This window comes from Mus pahari, chromosome 6 (assembly GCF_900095145.1).
Source record: "Mus pahari chromosome 6, PAHARI_EIJ_v1.1, whole genome shotgun sequence".
Taxonomy (NCBI): Eukaryota; Metazoa; Chordata; class Mammalia; order Rodentia; family Muridae; genus Mus; species Mus pahari.
Genome location: NC_034595.1, coordinates 17630621 through 17652193, shown reverse-complemented (window position 1 = coordinate 17652193; position 21573 = coordinate 17630621). Strand labels below are relative to the sequence as shown.

The 21573-nt window shown below is 44.4% G+C and overlaps 1 protein-coding gene across 1 annotated transcript; it reads left to right on the top strand.

The window, feature by feature from the left end:
- Window positions 1-2385: 2385 nt before the first annotated feature.
- Window positions 2386-19169, top strand: Tnfsf15 (TNF superfamily member 15). Its single transcript, XM_021201116.2, has 4 exons — window positions 2386-2690; window positions 13327-13369; window positions 14244-14282; window positions 17702-19169. The coding sequence occupies exons 1-4, from the start codon at window positions 2415-2417 to the stop codon at window positions 18154-18156; spliced, it is 813 nt and encodes a 270-aa protein (XP_021056775.1). The 5' UTR covers window positions 2386-2414; the 3' UTR covers window positions 18157-19169.
- The last annotated feature ends 2404 nt before the right edge of the window (window positions 19170-21573 follow it).

Sequence of the window (21573 nt, the reverse complement as noted above, 5' to 3'; positions counted from 1 at the left end):
ACACAACGAACATGTGCTCACCAAACAGCCCGACGGTGCCGCTCTTGGTCACTGATGTCAAAGAAGTAAAAGTGAGTTTGCACAAAGACCTGGACATGAATATTCATAACAGTTTCATGCATAATAACTAGACTTAATTCAAATGCCCTTCAGTGGGTAAGGTTAAACAAATTGGAACATCTGTACCCTGGTACAGCTCTCTGTCATGGAAAGAAATGTTACGTGACAATGGCAAAGATCTGGGAGAATCTCAAAGATCCATTTCTAAGTAGGTTTGTTACCACCACAAGCATGGATAAGCAGGGGCCATAACAGCTACCCTTTGATGGGATTCACCTCAACGGTTGTTAGTTATGAATCAAGTACCCATTGGCAAGCCAGGAGGAACATCTGCAGGAAAGGACGTGACTTGGCACCTTCCCTCCCAGCTCTGATGGCAGTCCAGTGGAAGTGACCGAAAAAGCCGAACCAAGTCAGAGAATTCGGTGTCAGAGAAGATAGGATGCCTCGAGAACACCGAGGATAGTATCATCCCCAGCTGGAGGGAAGGGATGCAGCAAAGGTTTCCAAGCACAGCTGAAGAATATAGGAATACGGGAGGAGGGAGAGAAAAACAGAGGCTTCCCCAACAGAGAAAACACTGTGGGTAAGCATTAGACTGTAGAGGATTGGAGAATCTACATCTTGGGATCATAGGAAAAGATGAGTCTGGGCCCTGGGGAGGATTGACAACTGGTAGAGTCCAGGCTAAGAGCTTTCCTAAATACTAAGAGGAATTGGGTTGTGTTCAAGGAATAAGGGGCCACCGAGCAGGGACATGCCATGGCTACTCTAGGTGCCCGGTTTCTTTATTCTTTCTCGCCACCCCTCTTTTTTTATTATTTAGTCCTTCCTTCTTTCCTTCCTTCTTTCCTTCCTTCTTTCCTTCCTTCTTTCCTTCCTTCCTTCCTTCCTTCCTTCCTTCCTTCCTTCCTTCCTTCCTTCCTTCCTTCCTTCCTTCTGCGTGTATATGTGCCACAGTGTACATGTAAAAGCCAGAAGACAACTTGTCAGGTCTCTCTCTCTCTCTCTCTCTCTCTCTCTCTCTCTCTCTCTCTCTCTCTCTCTCTCTCTCTCTCTCTCTCTCTCTCTCTCTCTCTCTCTCTCTCTCTCTCTCTGTGGGATTCCAATATTAAAGTCAAACCATCAGGCTTGGCAAGAAGCACTTGCACCTGCTGAGCCAGCTCACAGGCCATGGATTCCTGATTGGTGTAGCCCACCTTTATACAGGGTCCTCTATGCTTCTCTGGCATCTCCCCTCCCTACCTCCAAGACTGAATTCAAGCCCCACCTCCTCTTCCAGAAGGCCTCTTCCAGAAGGGGATTCACTCCTCCAAAAGGAGGCAGAAAGATCTCATTGAGTCCGAAGTCAACCTGGTCTACCTAGTGAGTTTCAGGACAGCCAAAGCAACATAGTAAGATCTTGTATTTAAAAAAAAAAAGTGGAGAAGGAGGAAGGGAAATGAAAGGGAAAAAAGAAAAAGAAAAGCAGTTGTCTCTGGATGAAATAAGTCGATTGATATAGTTAACCCCCAGCATTGGGTTAAGAAGCGAGTGTTTAGTGAATGCCAGCCCATATCAGCTGCCATGACCTCTCCCATCCACAGCCAACATAAGCAAGGTAAACCACTGGCATTAAGCTAACTTTGGGACAGAGGAGCACAGAAGCCCATGTCCTGATCTCTCGACAGTCACTTCTAAACTACAATCACAACCAGATACTCTCTGCTGGGACAGAAATACCCTTATGTTTCACAGGCTATGCCCATGTCTAATTGTAACTTGGAATGGGCATCTTCCTGGCTCTGCTCTCTTCCATCCAGAATGACCTAGGGCAGGTACCTTCCTGACTGTCAGTACTTCCATCTATAGAATGCCGGGGAGTTGCTAGTTAGACGGTGGAGCTTGGCAAAGGGCTGAATGTGAACGTGATTTCCATTTCCTGTTGCAAGCCACACACCTCCTAGGCAGTCACTTTCACTTCCACAAGGAACACACTCCCCGGACCAGCTCAGCTGGGCTGCAGTCCAGGGCAGGAGCAGGTACATTTTAATTTGCCCCACCCATTGACTTGATGCATTCTTGATCTCCTCCTCCTCCAGGGACTTTCCTGACTTCCTTCTGTAAATGAAGGAAAGAGCACATGAGCATACTGTATATAAATATGCTTGGGAAAGCTTTCTCCTTCTCCTTCTTCTTCTTCTTCTTTTTTTTTTTTTTTTTTTTCCTTAAACCAAACTTGGTTTCTGTTGTAGGCGGCGCATTCCCTAGCCGGGCAGGGCGGGCTGCAGAGGGCTGTCAGGGGGAGGGGAGAGTAAAAGAGGGAGGAGAGGACCTTCTTAACTCACGCAGTGTGACAGCTGCTCTCTTATTTAATGGGGGGCTCTCTGGTTAGAAGGGATCAGAAGTCTCTCCAAGACAGCAGAAGCATGGCAGAGGAGCTGGGGTTGGGCTTCGGAGAAGCAGTCCCAGTGGAAATGCTGCCGGAAGGCTGCAGACACAGGCCAGAGGCCAGGGCCGGGCTAGCTGCCAGGAGCAAAGCCTGCCTGGCTCTCACCTGCTGCCTGTTGTCATTTCCCATCCTCGCTGGACTTAGCACCCTCCTGATGGCTGGCCAGCTCCGGATCCCCGGAAAAGACTGTGTGCATCGGGTAAGTAAGCTTGCTCCTGCCTAGACAATCAGTGGTCTCTCTGCAGGCAGCCCCGTATTCCAATTTGGGACAGAGCCCTTCATGGATAGTGCTGGTGGCTCCCCTATACAAAGCAAATACAAACCCGGAGGGTGAGAGGTGGAAAGATCCCATCTGGTTCTTAACTTTGTACTTCCAGGGAATTGAATTGTTTCATCTCATGTTTGTGCAAGAATAACTTCACACTCCATATATTCTTTTTTTTTTTTTTTTTTTTAGATCATTACTATTATAGTGCGTCAATGCTTTGGAAAATATTCCTTTTTCCTTAAAAAAAAAAAAGCTTGTAAATTGAATTACATAATGTATGATTATTGAGGGGAAAGAAACATAGAGGTGTAAACTACTAGTGATCTTAAGTATATAACTCCTTTCTATTTATATTGAAGGATGATTCTGAGATTTCTACATAGTATGAAATTGTTTCTGTGGCAATCACCCCACGGCAGCATGTTGTATGGATGTCTATATTATGTTCTTATATATGTGTGATAAAATTTACTTAACCAGTTCCTCTTCTTGGATTTAGAAATATTTTTCAGTGGTCAATTAAGAACATACTGACTCTTGAGATTTTGCTGGGACTAGAAAGAAGGTTAGCCACCACAAGGGTATACAGGTGGCGCTCAGAGAATGAGGGGGCAAATATCCAGGTGGTGACAAAGCCAAGGCTGGGGACACCCAGGGAGGATCTGAAAGGTCAACGTGTGTTATTTAAAGAATATTCCTTAGGTGAAAATATCTGACATGTCTGTAGTGACTGATTCCACTTTAGTCCCAAAGATTAAGGACTAAAAGTAAAAATAGGCAGCCTAATTAGAAACCTGGTCTCTAATCAATCCTGGGCAATTTCCACTCTGTGGCTAATGTGTAACTCCCGCCACTCCATCAGGGTCAACAAACTGTGATTCAGGCAGCCACGTGTCATGGTTTATACAATGTAGACATGTGCAGATAGACCAGGAAGGGTGCTTATGTTAGAAGGGACCTGTAGGGTATTAGAAAATGGGAGGTCAGGCTATGACCCCAGAAACACACACAAACACACACACACACACACACACACACACACACACACACACACCAGACTGAGGCACTTCAGGAAATACTCAACTCATACGGAGAGAGCTGTTCTTGAACACTTTGTTATTAAGTGGCCTCCAGCAACCTGTGCCTCCTTGGACTCTGGAGGGATTCCTGACATACAGTCGGAACCTATTACTTGGGATGATGTCTACAATCCCCATGTTGGCCAAAGCCAGAGAAGGGCATCTAAGTACAGTCCAGAAAAGGGAATTGGCAGGGGGAAATGACCCAACAGGGAGACTCATAAAGAAGGTGCTGGGTGTCATCACAAACCACAACACCCGAGTCCCCTCCTCACAATCCCGACTCAGATGCCCTAGGTATGAGCCACATGGATACCTAATACTCCCATCCCACCATAAAGAAAACCATCTCGCTGGAAGGGAGCACAGAGGGGTGCTTGAGGCTGTTGCCTAACCAGACTACAGAACATCTCAGCATCAAAACAGAATAGTAAAGAGGCTGAGGCTGGGATGCCTGGAGAGATGCAGGTCCTGAGAAGAAGCAGCTGGCCACTCAAGGCAAGTTCTTAAGGGAGAATAATATTTATGAAACAGCTTGTAGGAGCTTAAAGGGGGGCCTGTTTGCTATGCACAGACAGGAGGAACACAGAACAGCTGGGAACAGCCAGGGTCAGTGGCCTGAGAAGCTGCTATCACCAATTCCTTGGGACTGGGTAAAAGGAGTTTTAGAACAGCAGTTCTCAACCTGTGGGTCACAACCTGCACAGTGGTAGCGCATCAGATATGCTGCATATCAGATAGTAGCATAATGATTTATAACATCAGCACAAGTTTCTGTTATGAATAGCAACAGAATAATTTTATGGTTGGGGGGGGGGGTCACCACAAGATGAGGAGCTGTATTAAAGGGTCACAGCATTGGGAATGTAGAAAAGCATGACTTTTTGGAGTTCGCTTTAGAGTTCGTAGGGTAGGGTACTAACCTTCAGAAAGGGACTCACTGGAGGATACAAAAGTTTGGACAGAAAAAAGTACCGGCAGAGGGGATGGGGATCACTGACCATTTTCCCCTCCAGACCTTTGATCTCAATCACCAGACTCGAGTAAAAGTCATGGCTCAAGGAAGCCAGGCAGCACCCATGCTAAGAGATGAGCCTCACCAGTAAGGAGCCATGCTGAGATGAGATGGAGCTGGGGAGGGGGAGGGGGCTCCTAAAAGAGAATTACTGACTCAGAGGAGAGGGCAGAATGTGAGATCCAAGGAGGGGAAATTGGACTAAAATGAATTCTCTGGTTGGTTAGGCCATTTTTGGCCAAGTGACAAACAGGCTCCGGGTTTCATGTCTTTGAGCTGTTTCCTATTCTGCCAAAGAAGGCGTGTCTGTCAGCATGCTGACATTATTAATGAGACACGTGCAGGAACATTTCGTACGTCTGGAATGTGGCTAAACCGCATGTCCCGGGATCCTAAGATCTGACTGGCACTCTATGCTAGGTACCAGACAACCACCAGGGAAACTTGACCCTGGGCCTCAAGGGGCTTTGAGGTTGATGCACGGTGACACTGAAAAGGGAGCTGTGGAAGTCCTGGTGTTTCCTCACCTGGCCACGGAGCAAGGATGACACAGCTCCAAGAAGGCTTTATGCACAAGTCCAGGAAGGTGCCTATGAAATATAGACTGTTCCCCAGGTCCCTGTCCAAGACTACTTTTGATTTAGAAGTATGCCATTCCTTTGTTTTGCAGATAGGAAAGCTGAGTGGAGTGGGGGATGAAGATATTTCCCTAAGCCTGTATCTCTAGTCAGAGGCAGATTCAAGCTTAGAACCAGACAGCCTGATCCCCCTGCTCTGCCTTCTGGCCATGGTGCTCATTCACACTGCAGTAGGTTCTAGATCTCACGCTGCAGGAAGAGAACTTTCAGCAATGACATGGAGGAAAGTCAGGACCACTGTCAATACCCCCAGACCAGACCAGTACCCCCAGGCCAGCTCAGCGAGGAGTTACAGAGATCAAATCTACTACAGCACTCTCAGAATCACCCACCCACCTAGGACACATAGCTCATCAGGAAATTGGAGCTGCCAGGGGATGCGGGGGGGGGGGGAATCAGGGAGGTAGCCTGGAACCCTTGTGCCAAGGAAATATAATTGAAAATAAAATTGTCTCCCAACCCAGAAAACTTCTCTCTCAGGAACACCAGAAGGGAAACAAATACTTCTATACTATTATTGAATAATACTTAAACTAAGACGTGATGCGCATCACAGACAATCCGAGGCACAAAGAGATTGCAGTTTTATATGGGCAAGCAGATACAGCCCAGCATCTATAAATTCAACATAAAGAGCCAAGTGGCTTGAGGCATACACATACATAATAGCACATGCTTGGTTTTTGAGAGAGTTTGTCTATGTGTAGGCATTTATAAACACATAGAGAGTCCCAGGAAGAGCTGAGAAATTGGTGCTTCTGTGAATGCCCAAGGAAGGGAAGTGGGAGGCTGAGCCACCAGGGAAGGAAAGAAGTGTTTGCAAACCTCCTTGAACAAAATGTATGTGTTCCCTGTTTTAAGAAAAAGATAGAGGTTGTATAGTGTTTTAGAATCTTCGGATCTGTGGAAGACACTAGCATGATCTACATTTTGGAAAGGACATAAGTCATGAGTTGAAATCGTAACCCCAGTCTGAATTCTAGATTGAGCCTAGTTAGTATGCCACCTCCCTTCTCTTGGTGTCTGCTTGCCTATGTATGAAATGCAGGCAATTAGAAATAAGGTGTGTACGGTGTCTCCCCGTGGTGGGGATTAGCCAAGAACAGGATTTACATCATGCTGACCAGGGAAATCCCCTGCTCAGGGGGATTACTGTACAGAGCACAACTTCCCTGCCTGCTATGGAATTTGCCATCACAGGCCAGAGAGGAGGTTCGTGTGCTGTGGAGCTTTTCTTGACTTAGGAGTGTCTCTGGGCCCCCTTTGTGCACTCCAGTGTTGCCCTTCCACCACAACCTCTTCCCTGGAACTACTCATTTTATGGATAACATTTGACCATGGTTCAGGTATCCTCCAGAGTCCTGAATGGTTGTCACTGCTCCAGAACAGGTGCCCTAGCCCCTCTGGAACTGGCACCCTAAGGCCAGGTCTTTGTTCCTACCCCAGCTCCACCCCACCCTGGCTCAGGACACTGAATCCTCTTAGCTACACACAAGGCACTGGTACTGAACTCTGTACAGTAAGTCTCCCTACTGTGTGGTGGGGCTTTCTGCTCAGTGCAGCACTCTGGTGGATCTGTATACTCCTCAAAGACTCTCCCCACATTCTCCTCATGACCCTTTAATCCCACTTCTCCACCTCTCTCAAAAGCCCTGCCAGACTCCACTGTTTCCTGTACTCCCTCCCCTACCTCATTCCCTTACCCGACACCCCAGTAAAGTCTGGAATACAGTAAATGATCATTGGACATGCTAACCCTATCTCCACTGGGAAAGATATCTAGTGGTAACTTGCGAAGACATTCACTTGTGTTTTCTGGATGGGAAGGGGGATAAAGTGCTAGGCAGCCTCCCCTGGGCCTCAGACTCTCTGCCATAAAATGAATATGCTTTCGTCCTGGGACTAGAATGCAAGGCATCCAGAAAATTATAGGCAAAATAGGGATGACACCCAGAGGATTTCCCTACCCACTCCACCTTGGATGGGGCCTCTTATCTTGCCCAAGTTGTCTTTCCTGTTTTGAAGGTAAACAATAACCATGATCCTCAACGCTGTCTACAAGACAAACAACTGAGATGAGAGCCCCGTGTGCACGCTGCATCCATAGTGGAGCCATCCCTGCTGTAACCCTAGGAAGCTCCGCATGGAAGAGGAGCTTCTCCCCAAAAGTTAGGTTGGGAGCAGCTGACAGGGAAGACAGTCGTGGTTCAAAAGCAGAACAAGAGAGCAAGCTGCAGATGTGCGTCCCCCAGGTCAGGGCCACAGCACAGATCAGTTCCTTCCTGAGCCAGGCTGTCACTCCCTCAGGCAAGCCTGCGTTGCAGCAAGCACCGTTCTAGCTTGGCAAACTCCCGTGTCCTCACCCAGCCAGCTCAGAGTGCCAGGCGCCACAGCGCTAGCACTGTGTAAAGTTGTCTCCCAGCCGGAACCTCCTGCCAGCACGCAGTAGACAGCAGCAGCAGGCTGAGGATTGGAAGCAGACACTGGTCCATTCTTGCTTCCTCTCCACATTTGCGTTCAGAAAAGGCAGGGACCATGAGTCAACTACGGACCTATGAAGCCTGCACAGGGTCCGTTTGGAGAAAGGAATAAAGTCACCCCAGATGCCTAAGAGATTCTAAAATCTGCTGTTTCTCATAAAAAATAAAGATCCAATAGTAACTTTTGTAGCCAAAGCTACAAAACCCTTGAGTGGAAGGAGCAGACACCACAGTCTAGAAGGATTGCTTGCCCCTCCAAAAAAAAGAGAAAAATGAAATAAATTGATATTGACTTTAAGTGTAGCTTCTCTGAGCCAGAAGGATAGGCCTTCCAGGAAAGAATCACTGAGGTCAGCAAGTGTGCCAGGATCAGGAGTCAAGAAATAACAAAGTTGGAAATTCCAGATTTGCTCTGCTGCAAACCCCTGACTCTTTGCTCTGTGTCAGATCAAATATATACCACGGCAACCATGGTCCAGGCCAATGAAGAGGATGATGCAATGAAATGACCTCAAAAGAAGCCATTTCCAGTTGTCTTTATCCTTGTAAGAATACAGAGGAAAAGAAGCCTCAGATACACTGATTTTCCCCTAGACGGGTGGAGGGAAGTGTCGTGGGTCATAAAACACTAATATTTTTACAATTGCAGCATTTATGACAGCAAGAGATGAATATAATTTCCTGTTTGTGAACAGAATAGATGGGCAGGTGACTCCAGACGTGGGAGGGAAGTCTATGTGGATCATTAATTAATAAACGCTCACAGGGATTTTTCTGGGGGAATGCCAGGAAATCTCAAAGGCCAGCTCACTGCTAACTTGCTTCGCTGGTGTTCCTTGATAATGCTTATCAGGGTCCTGGTGTGTACGTCAGAATCTGAATGTGCTCCAAAGGTTCAGATCCCTCTCCCTACCTTTGACTGTCACTACTTTCTTAAGGCCTGTAAACACCTGTTGTGATGTCAGCTTGCACAGACTGTCAAAACACTCACACACCAGGGCCCAACACAGAGCCCAGCAGGCAGGCACACATGGCATAGTGGCCCCTCCTTCACCCCAGACTTTTTTTTTTTTTCTGCCCAGTTTGAAAAAGTAGATCCAGTCAAGAAATATGTAAAGTTAAGGACACAGTCAGTCTGAGGCCAAGGGTCACTACTAGTCAACATGCCAAAAAAAAAAAAAAAAAAAAAAAAAAAAAAAAAAAAAAAAAAAATCAACCAATGAAAGAAAAAAAAGAAATCATAGAATGGTGTGAGTGTTACAACCTGCAAGAATTAAGTGGGGGAGGGGAGGGGGAGCATCAGTTATATTTCAATGCTGCATGTCCTGGATGTCCCACTGTCTCATTAAGACGTATGATCATAAGTGTGCACGTTAGCTTTATTTGGTTTGTTGTTGTTGCTGTTGCTGCTGCTGCTGCTGCTGTTTTTTCTGACTTGGTGTCTAGCCATCCCTCTCAACTCTCAGTAAACATTTTCAGAGCTTCGGTGTTCCACGCAGACCTTTGGGGAGACTTTGGAAACCATAGTACTAACAGGCCATTGCTACTCACCTTTAAGTTGTTAAGATAGTGTCTGCTTGGTGTTGGCGTTGTTGTTGATAGTGACAATGATGATGGTTTGCTTATTTTATTTATGTGTATGAGTGTTTTGGTGGTATGTGTGCATGTGTACCACATGCATATCTGGTGCCCAGGAAGCTAAAAAACATCAGATCCCCTAAAGCTGTATCTCCAAATGATTAAGTGCTACCATGTGGGTGCTGGGGACTGAACCTGGGTCGTTTGCAAGACCAACAAGTGTTTTTAACAGCTGAGCAATCTCTCCAAGCTCAAAAGGTTTTAATCTAGCCAAAAATAGCTGTCTCTGGGATTTCTGAGTTGTGAACCCCTAGCCAAAGTCGCTGAATCCGAGCTTTGCCCTATTACCCGCTCCTCTCTGCCTCTGACTTCCTGAGGCCCGAGAGTCTTCGAAGTTTGCAGACTCATACTTCAGTAAAAACACGGGCACTTCCCTGCATACTGGGAATAAAGTGGTAAGGGCAAACCAGACACTCTGCCTAGCAAATTCTCCTACAGAGAGAAAAACATTATCCCCAGAAATAGAATTAGGCTCTGATTCTCAGCCCATGGTCATGTTAAGGGGAAATGTCCAATTCCTGAGCTGTGGGCTGGGGCCAGGGTCCATTTGGATTTGGAGACCAAGTCAGCAGTCTTTAGGAGCTTTCATCTCCTCAGGACCCCAGAGTCCTCCACAAGTGTTTGGAGGAACCCCACCTAGAGAACAGGAAGGACATCTAGTTACCCTGGTGTTGCCAGTGACCATCTGGAACGTAGGCAGCAGGACAGCTCGGTTCTTGAACCTTTCTCTATATAAGCTACCACCCCGCCCCTTCTCGCCTCATCTACTGCTGTGCCCTATCACAGTAGCGTCCCCTCTATGACAGTCATTATTTTAAAAAAAATCAGTGAAGGAAAGGAAAAGAGAGTCCCAGCTCAGGGACTTCAGGAAGTGGTATGGTCTTCAATACCTCCCAGCAGGGAGTTCGCTCAGCCTCCATATCTAGTGGCAGTCGGAACCACTAAAACCCATGCATTCTAACCATATATAAAAATAAAATGTATGTGTCTAAGTAATAAAAACCCAAGAGACCCATCAGGAACCTGTGTGCACAGCCCAGGTACCAGCTCACGGTCCTGGATTTCTTAGTCAAAATGGAATACCCCAAAACTTTTGCTGAGTGCCCGTTCAGCTCAACATAAGCAGGGTAAATGATGTAGTTTCTCAACAGAGAAGTAAATGAAGCGAGAGAAATCCATCTAAGGAAGATATACCTTTACTTACCATGAGGAGACTCAATCAAGATCTCCCCGATTCTCTTTGAGTACCCCGCTTCCCACGTTCTGCCTCACTGAATAACCAACCAAATTATCAACTCTGTCTGTAGCAAGCCAGGCACCCGAGAGAAACCGAGCCACTTCTGAAAATACATCTCTGCCCCTCAAGCCAGCAAAATGATTAATGTGGGACCGTTGGTCCCAGCAAATGGTTGGGCTTTTCAAAGATGCTGGATGAATATCTGTAGTGTCTTCATTCCCTAGCCTTGCCATTTTCCAGCTGTCCCCATGTGCAGTTGGCCCTCCTCCTTCTTCATGCTGTTAGCCTTCACCAGTGCAGCTCTCTGTCCTTCATCATCTGACTAACGTGTACAGGACCTGTAAGCCTCTGTTCAGTCTGATTTCTACAGGTCCTCCCAGTTCTGGATCAGTCATCTGTTTAATGAACCTTGAGCTCACCCCACTGTCGCCACGCTGACTCTCTTACGTCTTCTGCCTCGACATATCAGGAGTTTGTCCATAAGCTATAAGGGAAGAATTTCAATCTTAAGATTTTAGAGTCCCCTGACCAGAGTTAACATGTTATTTCCCCACATATAGGATGGAGGACACTCAGCAAGCCCCACTGTTACTATGGGGCTATGGTTAGAATCTACCATAGAGTGTTTCATGAGGCTGAAGGATGTGCTGCAAATAAGCACAAATAAGCAACAACTGCACTCTGTACTTTAAATCTATTGGTTGAGGAGCACTGTGGTTTCCTCTCACAGCTGTAAACGCAGAGGACATAGGAAAAAGCAAACAGTTGGTAACAAGAGAGGTGACCAATAGGATGTCAGGATAAGATAGAACTATGGGTCAGCAGGAGGGCTCAGTGGCTAAAGGTGCTTAGGACCCTTGTGGTGAAAGTAAAAAGCGCACCTAGCACAAGTTGTCCTTAGATTTCCACACATGCACTGTGCATATACACTCATACATACAATAAATAAAATACAATTTAAAAAAAAATATATAAAGCTATATTGTAAAAGGCATGAGGGGCCACCAAAGCATTATGAGCACAATAGAATCTTGATCATAATAGAATCCTCTCTAATTAGTCCTCTAGAGAAAAGCTGTAAAATAAACAAAAGGAAGAAACCAAAGGCATGAAGTTCTGCTAAGCAGCTGTAGGAGGTCCCAGAGAGCAGGAGGCAGGGCCTGGACATATTGGTGCACACTCTCCTGGGTTGAAGCCTTCTCTTTTGCACTCATACAGTTACAGCTGCTCAGTCACAAGCACACACACACACACACACACACACACACACACACACACGTGTACTGTGCCCATGTAGATTTTAAGTTGCAGACATAGATGAGATGTCCATGGCAATAAGAAATAATCTGTTAATGGAGGATGTGTAATTACAAGATCCAAGTCAGAGAATTGTCTTGCAAAGGCAAGCAAGTGTGTGAAAAGATTATATGATTGTGAACAGGTTGGGAGCCTGCCGTGCTCCTGAGTCTTGTGCTCAGGCCTGTGAATGGTAATTCTTGTATTTTCACATGTCCTTCGAACTGACTGGGGCATTTTCTTAATTGATCTTTACCTCAACTCTGCAAGTCACTTAGGTTTGGGGGTGTTAGTATCTCCAGTGGGTACACTAAACTCAGAGAAAAGGGTGTCTTTCACAAGATCTTACCATTGACAAAGGACAGAATCAAAATTCAAATTCATGTCGTTCTGATACCAAGGCAGTTGCTTTTCTTCTATCATGTGAAATCTGAAGTAACTCAGGAACAGAGGGTTGTGATGGTGGAAGAATTCTTCATATGTTCTGTGGAAACAAATAAGAATTGCAAAGCTGATGGGAAGGGAAGGGAGTCATTATTTCTTTGTCTGAATCATTTCTTAAAACTCAGAGTGACAAATATTGTATGCTTCCTTTTGTGTGTGGATCCTCAGTTATATACAATCATTCATAGGGAGAGATGGATACAGATAATATAGATACAGCTACAGAGAGGTGGATTGCATAAAATTAAAAGCAGGACTATCTTGGGGGAAAAAAGAGTAGCTGGGGGGGGAAGCAGAAGAGAATATAAGAAGGTGAATATGGTCAGAGTATATGAGATAGTGGGGTAAGAGTGTCTTGGCAAAGTCCTTTATGATGCACAGTCAGTATATGCCAATAACAAGAACAGTTTCAACCTTCAAAATAGTGTGGAAAAAATAAAGTAACTTCCAGTTTGTTCACTCCAAGCAACGACAGAATGGGGTAATCTCCTCAGATACAGCAGAAAAAGCTCTCAAGCTAAGAGATAAAGACAGGAGAAAGGAAGGTCACTGGGGGGGGGTGTGTCTCTAGAAAAGGAGTGCAGAGCCGAGAGGCAAGATCCCCACCAACTGAGATACCCCAATGCTGATCTCCAGCCGAGGACCAAGGCTCGGATGGCAGCAGAGTCTTATGGGCAGCTGTGTGGGTTTTTGAGTTAAGAAGGACTGTAAATAGACTGACCTGTACTTTTTCTCAACAGCCTATAACAGAAAAGAGGTCTGAGCCTTCACCACAGCCAGTTTGTAAGTGTTCATCTTTGACGTCTTTTCTTGGGGATAAGGACACTGCTGACAGATTTAGTATGCATGGATTGGAGATGGGCCTATAATTGCCAAGTTGCCGAGCCAAGGGATGTAGACAGACCTAGAGAGTAGTGAGGCTCCTCCCCCACTGCTAACAAAGCAAGACAGTGCTCTGACTACATGTCTGATCTGTGGCCTGAATCTCAGCTCCCAGCTCATGGATCTGCTAGGCAATGTGGCCTTCAGACGGGTCATTGCAGCTGTCACTATCCTTTCTGGCAAGGTGAGCGTAGATGAAGATTTTTTGCTGTCTGAAGTCAGCACCATCTTCATCACTATAGAACCTTTAATGATAAGGTCCTTCTCAAGGACTAATGGGGGGAAAGGAGCATAAATAGAAAAAGGTCTGTCAAGGTCATGGAGCGACAGAGTGGGTCTTACTCCACAGCCCTTCTCGGTTGAGCCATCCATACTCCTCAGTGATATGGCAAAAGAACCATAAAGAATCTGAACGACCACTTGGTCCTCACAGAATAGTCTAAAAGAAGAAGAAATGAGCCATGGTTTATTTGGCCCTAAGAACCAAGAACCATGTGGACACAACATTCAAGGTAGAGATTGCTGTGCCCATCTTCGAGATAGGAAAACAGAGTCCAGGCTAGGCAACTTGCCCAAAGTCCTTTGCACCTAAGACTCTTACCCCTGAGTCTCCTGTATCCCCAGCAGTGTATCCTGCAGATACCATGTACCAATCCAAAGCCCAGAAGACATGAAACTGAACCACAATGAGTAGGACTGATGTTCTTCTCTCATTGCAGATGCTGTCTTCAGTCTGTTACCCATTACTCAAAGCCTATTTTTCCTTCTGTTACAGACACACCTCCCAGAGGCAAGCCAAGAGCACACCTGACAGGTAAGCCTCCCCCTTCTTTCTTAAGCACCATAGTTCATAGATCTGAGAGATTATTTTTTCCACTATATTTAACCAAAGCTCACTGCAATGGCTTTAAACTGGCGACCGAATTGACAGTCAAGGATTTGGAATAACTTCTTCCCTGTGTCAGATCCAAGGGCCCATGATTCGTGAGTGTTCCCTCCTCTGCAGTCAGCACTCTGCCTTTCTCTCCTGCTTTCCTCATCAAGTAATCCTGGATCTCCCAACAGATGACAGCCACCTAAGCAGACTTGAAGGGGCTGGGGAGGTAGCTCAGTAAGTGAGATACTTATTAGTTAAGAACCTAAGTCCAGATCCCTAGCATCCATGTAAAAAAAGCCAGGCGTGCTGCTCTGGGTCTGCGGTGCTGGTGCGGAGTCAGTCCGATCCCAGAAGCTCACTGGACAGCCAGGCTAGCTGAAACAGTAAACCCCAGGTCTCACGAGGTCTGTCTCAAAAAATAAGGTGGAAAGCAACAGAGTGTGTTAGTAGATGTCAACTGCTGGCTTTCTCAGGGGTACACACAACTGAACACACAAACACACGCACCACATACACACACGAAAAGACATTGAGAAAACTAAGGCTCAGACATCGGCTGGCATGTTCCAAGTCAGATGGGTAGGCAGTGGGAAAATTCAAACGAAGCAACGTTCTTTCTATCCCAACTCCCAACGCCTCTGAGCTAACTCAGCTCATGGCGTTCAGTGCAACAGGGCTTGCCTCTCCGCAGACATAGTGGGACTGGTTTATGCATCCATCGTCTGAGAACACTTGTCAATCACTACATCATCCACAGATGATGACCACTAGATGTGAGTGATAAAGATGTCTATATGGAAGCTCCAGAGCTTTCCAAGAGCCATTTAATGTAGAGACTAGAGAATGTCACACCAATTCAGGTCATGTGCCAATCTTGCAAAAGATACCCTAGACCAGTTAGCCCTGGGAAACATACCTTAGATTACATTGGTTCTCAATCTCCCTAGTGCTGTGACCCTTTATTACAGTTCCTCATGTTGTGGGGACTCTCAAGAATAAAATTATTTTTGTTGCTATTTCATAACTGTAGTTTTGCTACTGTGCTATGCCTCTGTTCCTAAGATCATTGGAAATATGTGTTTTCCAATGGTCATGCCCCATAGCTTGAGAAACCGCTGTATTAGAAAGTCTAGGATCTAAGTTTCTGGTCACCCATTGGATCCACAAGTTGTTAAATTATTCCATAAAAAGGAAGCTAACCCCAAACTGTAGTGTCAGTACACAATGGTGATTTCTGTGAGTTTCCAAAGTAGTTACAAGGGATTAAGATGTTTTTGTTGCCTCTAAAAATAATCATTTTATTGCAAATTATCCTATTTGATGTCAGTTGTTTGAATCAAGTTTGGCTCTGTTTATTTCCTTAACTGCAAGCATATTTCATAAAGCACTGGCCAATGTGCTTTATATAATATATATTTAGGAGTGATACAAGCATAAGAACATATAAAACATAAAAATGGCACAAGCTTACTCTTTAATTTATCTAAATGAAACATGCTGCTTTATTTGAACAGGAAAAATTATCCCAACTGTTTATGGTAATCTATAAAATGCTCACATTTGTTCTGCCCGCTTAATCTTCAGAACAAGGCTCTAAAGAACCCGATCCTCAGTGTCCAGATGAGACGCTGAGGTGCATGGGAGAAAACCAATCTGCACAGATGATTAAAAAACTTTGCATGGTGCAGAATCAGAGCTGGTACTGGGTCCAAGTGTCCCACACCCCAGCTTCCTTGCATACCACAAGTTGATTGCATTGACTTATATTTAGCCCTGTCATTATGAAAGAAGAACTGCCAAAATGTTCTGAGTCTCTGGTCCCAACATGTCCCCAGGTAATACATTATTGATTACTGCCTGCTTTGTGACATTGGACCACAGCATTTTGATGTAATGACAGGGTTGTTTTCTAGTGCTCTTCCTCTTGTGAGCTTGCTTTCCCTCCCCCTCCATTTCCACCTCTCCCTCCCCTTCTCCCTGCTCCTCTCTGTCCCCCTCTCCTCTCGTCCTCTCTCTGTCTCTCTTTCTCCCTCTCTGTATCCTTTCCCTTCCTTCCTCCTTCCCACCTCTCTCCTCTCTCCCTCTTTCCTTTGGAACAGAGCTTTTCTGAAACAAGAAAGCTAGTAAAATTGATGTATTTCCTAATAGCTATGGATTGTACGCCTCTTTTAATTCTCCCCCACAAGTATTATTTATCTTTTCTCAAAGGAAATACATGGCAAATAAAAGCAACACAGATTTAGTAAGATGACACATTATGCAAAAAGAATTTTCCTAGAGGAAGGGAAGAGAACAGTGTAAGATTATCCATGATGATGGACAACAGTTTCCAGGACCCCTGGCAGACAGTCCAATCTAATATAAAATGCTAAACTCGTGTAAAAATGATGAAGCATTGACAGAACCTATGCATGGCTTCAGGAATGGGCACTGAGAGGTCCTGCTGTCTGGTCTTATCCTGGGTAAGCCAACTTAGCAGTAAATTATTTTCAGGTACACAGCAAACTAAGGAGATACTTTAACTTTGACTGTGCCCATATAGAACATAATTTTATACATAAGGAAGTCTTTCATAGTGATCCAAATATGAGTGACCATGCCCCAGGGCACAAACTTAAATTATCAGGAGTGCCAAAGTTCTCACTGTGAAAGAGACTGCTAACCTCATAGAGTCACCAAGGAAAGTGAATGCAGGAGGCAGGGGCTGGAAAATTGGCTCCGTGTGTAAAGTACCTGCTATGCGAGCATGAGGATTTAAGCTTAGATCAGCAGAAAAATCTAGGCATAGTAGCTCATGCCTGAATCCCTAAGACTGGTGGGACAGACACAGGCAGATCCCCCAGAACTTCCCAGCCAGCCAGTTTCCTCAAATTGATGAACTCCAGGCTCAGTGAAAAGCCTTATCTCAAAATGTAGAGTTTCTATCTCTGGCCTCCATATACACGTGTACTTACATGAGCATATGTAGATACAGCATAAACACAAACACAGAGAGAGAGAGAGAGAGAGAGAGAGAGAGAGAGAGAGAGAGAGAGAGAGAGAGAAAAGAGAGAAGACTAGCAGCTGATACGCCTGTTATCAAAACCACAGGTTCTGACTTGTGCCACTTAAACTTCTCTACTGTAATTGCAGTTAAGAGACAAACTCCAGCACCACATCTGAAAAATCAGCNACTTACATGAGCATATGTAGATACAGCATAAACAAAAACACAGAGAGAGAGAGAGAGAGAGAGAGAGAGAGAGAGAGAGAGAGAGAGAGAGAGAGAAATAGCACAAGACTTTATTCTGATACCCCAGGTATCAAAACCACAGGTTCTGACTTGTGCCACTTAAACTTCTCTACTGTAATTGCAGTTAAGAGACAAACTCCAGCACCACATCTGAAAAATCAGCTCTCTGCTCTGCACTGGGAACATGACCTAGGGATGGCCTTCACCAAGAACCGGATGAAGTACATCAACAAATCCCTGGTGGTCCCAGAGGCAGGAGACTATTTCATCTACTCCCAGATCACATTCCGAGGGACCACATCTGTGTGTGGTGACATAAGTCGGGGGAGACGACCAAACAAGCCAGACTCCATCACTGTGGTTATCACCAAGGTAGCAGACAGCTATCCTGAGCCTGCCTACCTATTAACAGGGTCCAAGTCTGTGTGTGAAATAAGCAGCAACTGGTTCCAGCCCGTCTACCTTGGGGCCACGTTCTCCTTGGAAGAAGGAGACAGACTAATGGTAAACGTCAGTGACATCTCCTTGGTGGATTACACAAAAGAAGATAAAACTTTCTTTGGAGCTTTCTTGCTATAAGGAGGCGACAACCATCATTCCAAGGGGCTCCCCTGCCTCCTACTTTCCAATTTCCTTTGCTCATATGGATCTATAAACAGGGAAGGGGGCAGTGGTTTAGCTATATAATTTAGGAGCTCAATGTTGATCCGTATATGTCTTATGGACTAAAATAGTAAATGGAAAACTCAGTACAGCTCATGTTGGAGAGAGACCTGCTGGGTTTTAAAAATTGAAACACGCATCATCCAACGGCACAATCTACTGATTTCAGGACAGAACCTTTCCACAGTGCCCTCTGTCCTAGTCCTTTCTAAATTCAGCAGTTCAGTTAGAGCTGAATTTGACAATGAACTTACTTCAGATCAAGAGCTAAAGACAGAATCCAAAGAAAGACTGAGAAAATGATGTTATTTCTCCAGAAGCAAAAGTCCTTTATTTGCATTTCCACATTGTTTTGTGCCTAACCTAAAAAAATAAGAAGGAAAGAAAGAAAGAAAGAAAGAAAGAAAGAAAGAAAGGAAGNAAGGAAGGAAGGAAGGAAGGAAGGAAGGAAGGAAGGAAGGAAGGAAGGAAGGAAGAGACAAGAAAAGACAAGAAAAAAGAAAAGAAATGGTACTTCTCGTGAATATTCCCCTAAAAGGAATTGGTTTTCTGCTGTGCAGAAGAAAGCTCCCCTTTCTTCTGATTGAATCCTTTAGTATCCAAACATACAAGTGGGAATTCCAAATGCACATGGAACATAGAACACTTTTATTATTGTGAGAACATGTTTATTGAGTACCTACTACGCTCTGGGCACTCAGCCCACAGGACCACGAAGAGAAAGTCAAATTTTACTTAAAAACTAAATGAATCCTCAATACATATTTCCTGGTCAAGTACCACTCAGAATGTTCCAAAGAATAACTTCAAGTCAGCCATCTAGGTGGTTTCTTGGGTAAAGGTGCTTGTCATTAAGCCTGACACCTAGGTGTGACCTCCCAGAACACAAAAGCTGGAAGGAGAAAACTGATTCCCACAAGTTATCCTCAAACCCCATACAAATGCTGTGGCATGCACACACATAACTAAATAAATAAATAAGTGTAAAAAAAAAACCAAAATTTTAAAGAAAAATTTCAAGTCCGGAAAGACAGCATTCCTTAGAATATTGTCTCCATCATTGTCCAGTATAGGCTAACCAGCTGATAGAGACACTGAAGGAATTTAAAGACAGACATCAAGTGAAACAGAGCACTGTACAAACACTTGATTCATGCCAGGAGTCAATGTACTATGAAGACCAACAACGAAGTGTCAGTCATCAAATCTGGAGGTGTTTATCTAGATCTACTTTCAAGTTTGGTTTGCAGCCTTTATATAGTCTCTATTAGAAATGCTCGTGTCATGGTAGACACCACAGAAGAGTCAGAGGGTAAACTTGGCCCCAAATCACTGCTGAGCCATCTAGGAAACCTTTGAAGCAGAGTTGGTAAGTGTGGCTCCAACACAATGACTGGGGGAGTAGTAGCTGATCAAAATTTGTTGAGTAATAATTTGTTAGAAAATTCATCTCCACTGCTTACCAAACCTAAGTTGTATACTATCTAGCTTCTGCTAAGCCATCTTACATTGGCCACGTTTTCTGTCTTCAGCTTCTTGAAATATCACAGGTCTCAGTGAGAACACAGGGAAAGTTGAGGTCACCTTCCCCTGGTTCTTCATAGGGGAAGCCACACCTGAAAGAAGATGAGCAGCCTGAGGTGACCTGGAGGAACGGGTGTCTCAGAAGAAGGACTTCTTTCTGGGCTTAGGTCTAAAACCCTGATAGTAATGCTCATTGGTCAACTGAGGATGCTTTGTCAATGACTCCCAGTCTGGCTCCAAGGTCAGAAAGGAGAGTGAGATGTTCTCTCTGCCTACAGATAGCTTCATGGTGCATGAGAATATTGAGCAACATAGACTTATGGGAAAAGACTTGCCCAAAAGTAGCTAGAGTGACCTGGTCATCTCCTCTACTAAACCCAAGCTTTATGTCAAGGGCCTTCAAAGCTGCCCAGAAGTGATCTGAATGGCTTGGGAATTTATCAAGGACAGGAATCTCCTGACAGCCAAAGATGCTTGAGGCTTTGTCCCTGACATGTATTTATTTTGACCCTGTTTATTGAAGACTGTAACTGTTGATTTGTGGATATATATATATATATATATATATATATATATATATATATATGTGTGTATATGTATATATACCTATATATACATGTTAGAAAATTCATCTCCACTGCTTACCAAACATATACACATATATACATATATACATATACATATATATGTGTGTATATATATATATATATATATGCTGTCACAAAGGCAGCATCAAACATTACTAATTGGACTCAAATCAGCATTTCTGTTTCCAAGATACTAAGTATTCCCATAGCAAACAGGAGCATGCTGTTTTTCTAAAACAAAATGGAAAAAAATTGTTTTGAAAGTATGTGACAGAGTCAAGTGTCATGGAATACATCTGTAATCCCAGCACATGGGATTTTTTGAAAGTATGAAAGTATGTGAAAAGTATGTGATGGAGTGAGGTGTCATGGAATACATCTGTAATCCCAGCACATGGGATGCTGAGCCAGGAGGATTGCCATGAGTTTGAGGAGAACCAGGGTTGAATAGTAATTTTCAGGAAAGCCTTGCCTACATAACAAGACCTTGTCTTAAATTAAAAAAAAAAAAAAAAAAAAAAAAAAACCCAGGCTGGTCCTTGGAGATAAGGTAATATATTCATTGGGTGAGGTGGGGTGTGTTTTGGAAAATAGTTAATTTAGCGAGAAATGCTTTTCAGTCAAATGCACCTCAAAGGCTGCTGAATTCAAATCGCGTCTATAAATGTTTACCTAGTGCTTGCTTGCCCTGGGGACAGAGACATAAATTACTTTAGTCTCAGATTCACTCGTTCTAACAGATCGGCATCTCCATCGTCTGTGGAGCTTTTAATCACTCTGTTTGTATTAGCTAATTAATTAGCTAACTTGAGACACACTGATATTTTCTTATTATAAACATGGGTGCCATTTGATAAAAGACAATCATTAACAAAATGGTTTGAATTTCCGCTTAAGTGATCTTCTTTTTTCTTTTTCATTTTTTTTAACTAGCTAATCAAAGGTAGTTTCCCATAAATAAATGCAAAGGGAGTATAAAGATAAAATTCCCTGTGGTGGGAGCCAGTATTGAAACAACAGTATCAAAGAGGCTGTTACTTACTGGCCTCAAATTTTGACAGGAACACCTTTGAAAATGTTCGACCTTTACCGACAGCCTAGAGGTGCTTTGAAAAGTCTCTGTTCCCAGCAAAAGCCATTAATCGGCATGCGGCACAGGTCACTCAAAATTTGACCTTAGCTGTTTTTAGATCTGTTGCACAGAACACAACGTCTAGGCTGT

What these genes read in the sequence shown, in the direction of transcription:
- Tnfsf15 (XM_021201116.2), top strand. Translation starts at nt 2,415, where the DNA reads ATGGGGGGCTCTCTGGTTAGAAGGGATCAGAAGTCTCTCCAAGACAGC. An exon ending in GAAAAGACTGTGTGCATCGG is followed by an intron (nt 2,691 to 13,326) that starts GTAAGTAAGCTT and finishes TTTTCTCAACAG; the next exon opens with CCTATAACAGAAAAGAGGTC. An exon ending in GCCAAGAGCACACCTGACAG is followed by an intron (nt 14,283 to 17,701) that starts GTAAGCCTCCCC and finishes CTGTAATTGCAG; the next exon opens with TTAAGAGACAAACTCCAGCA.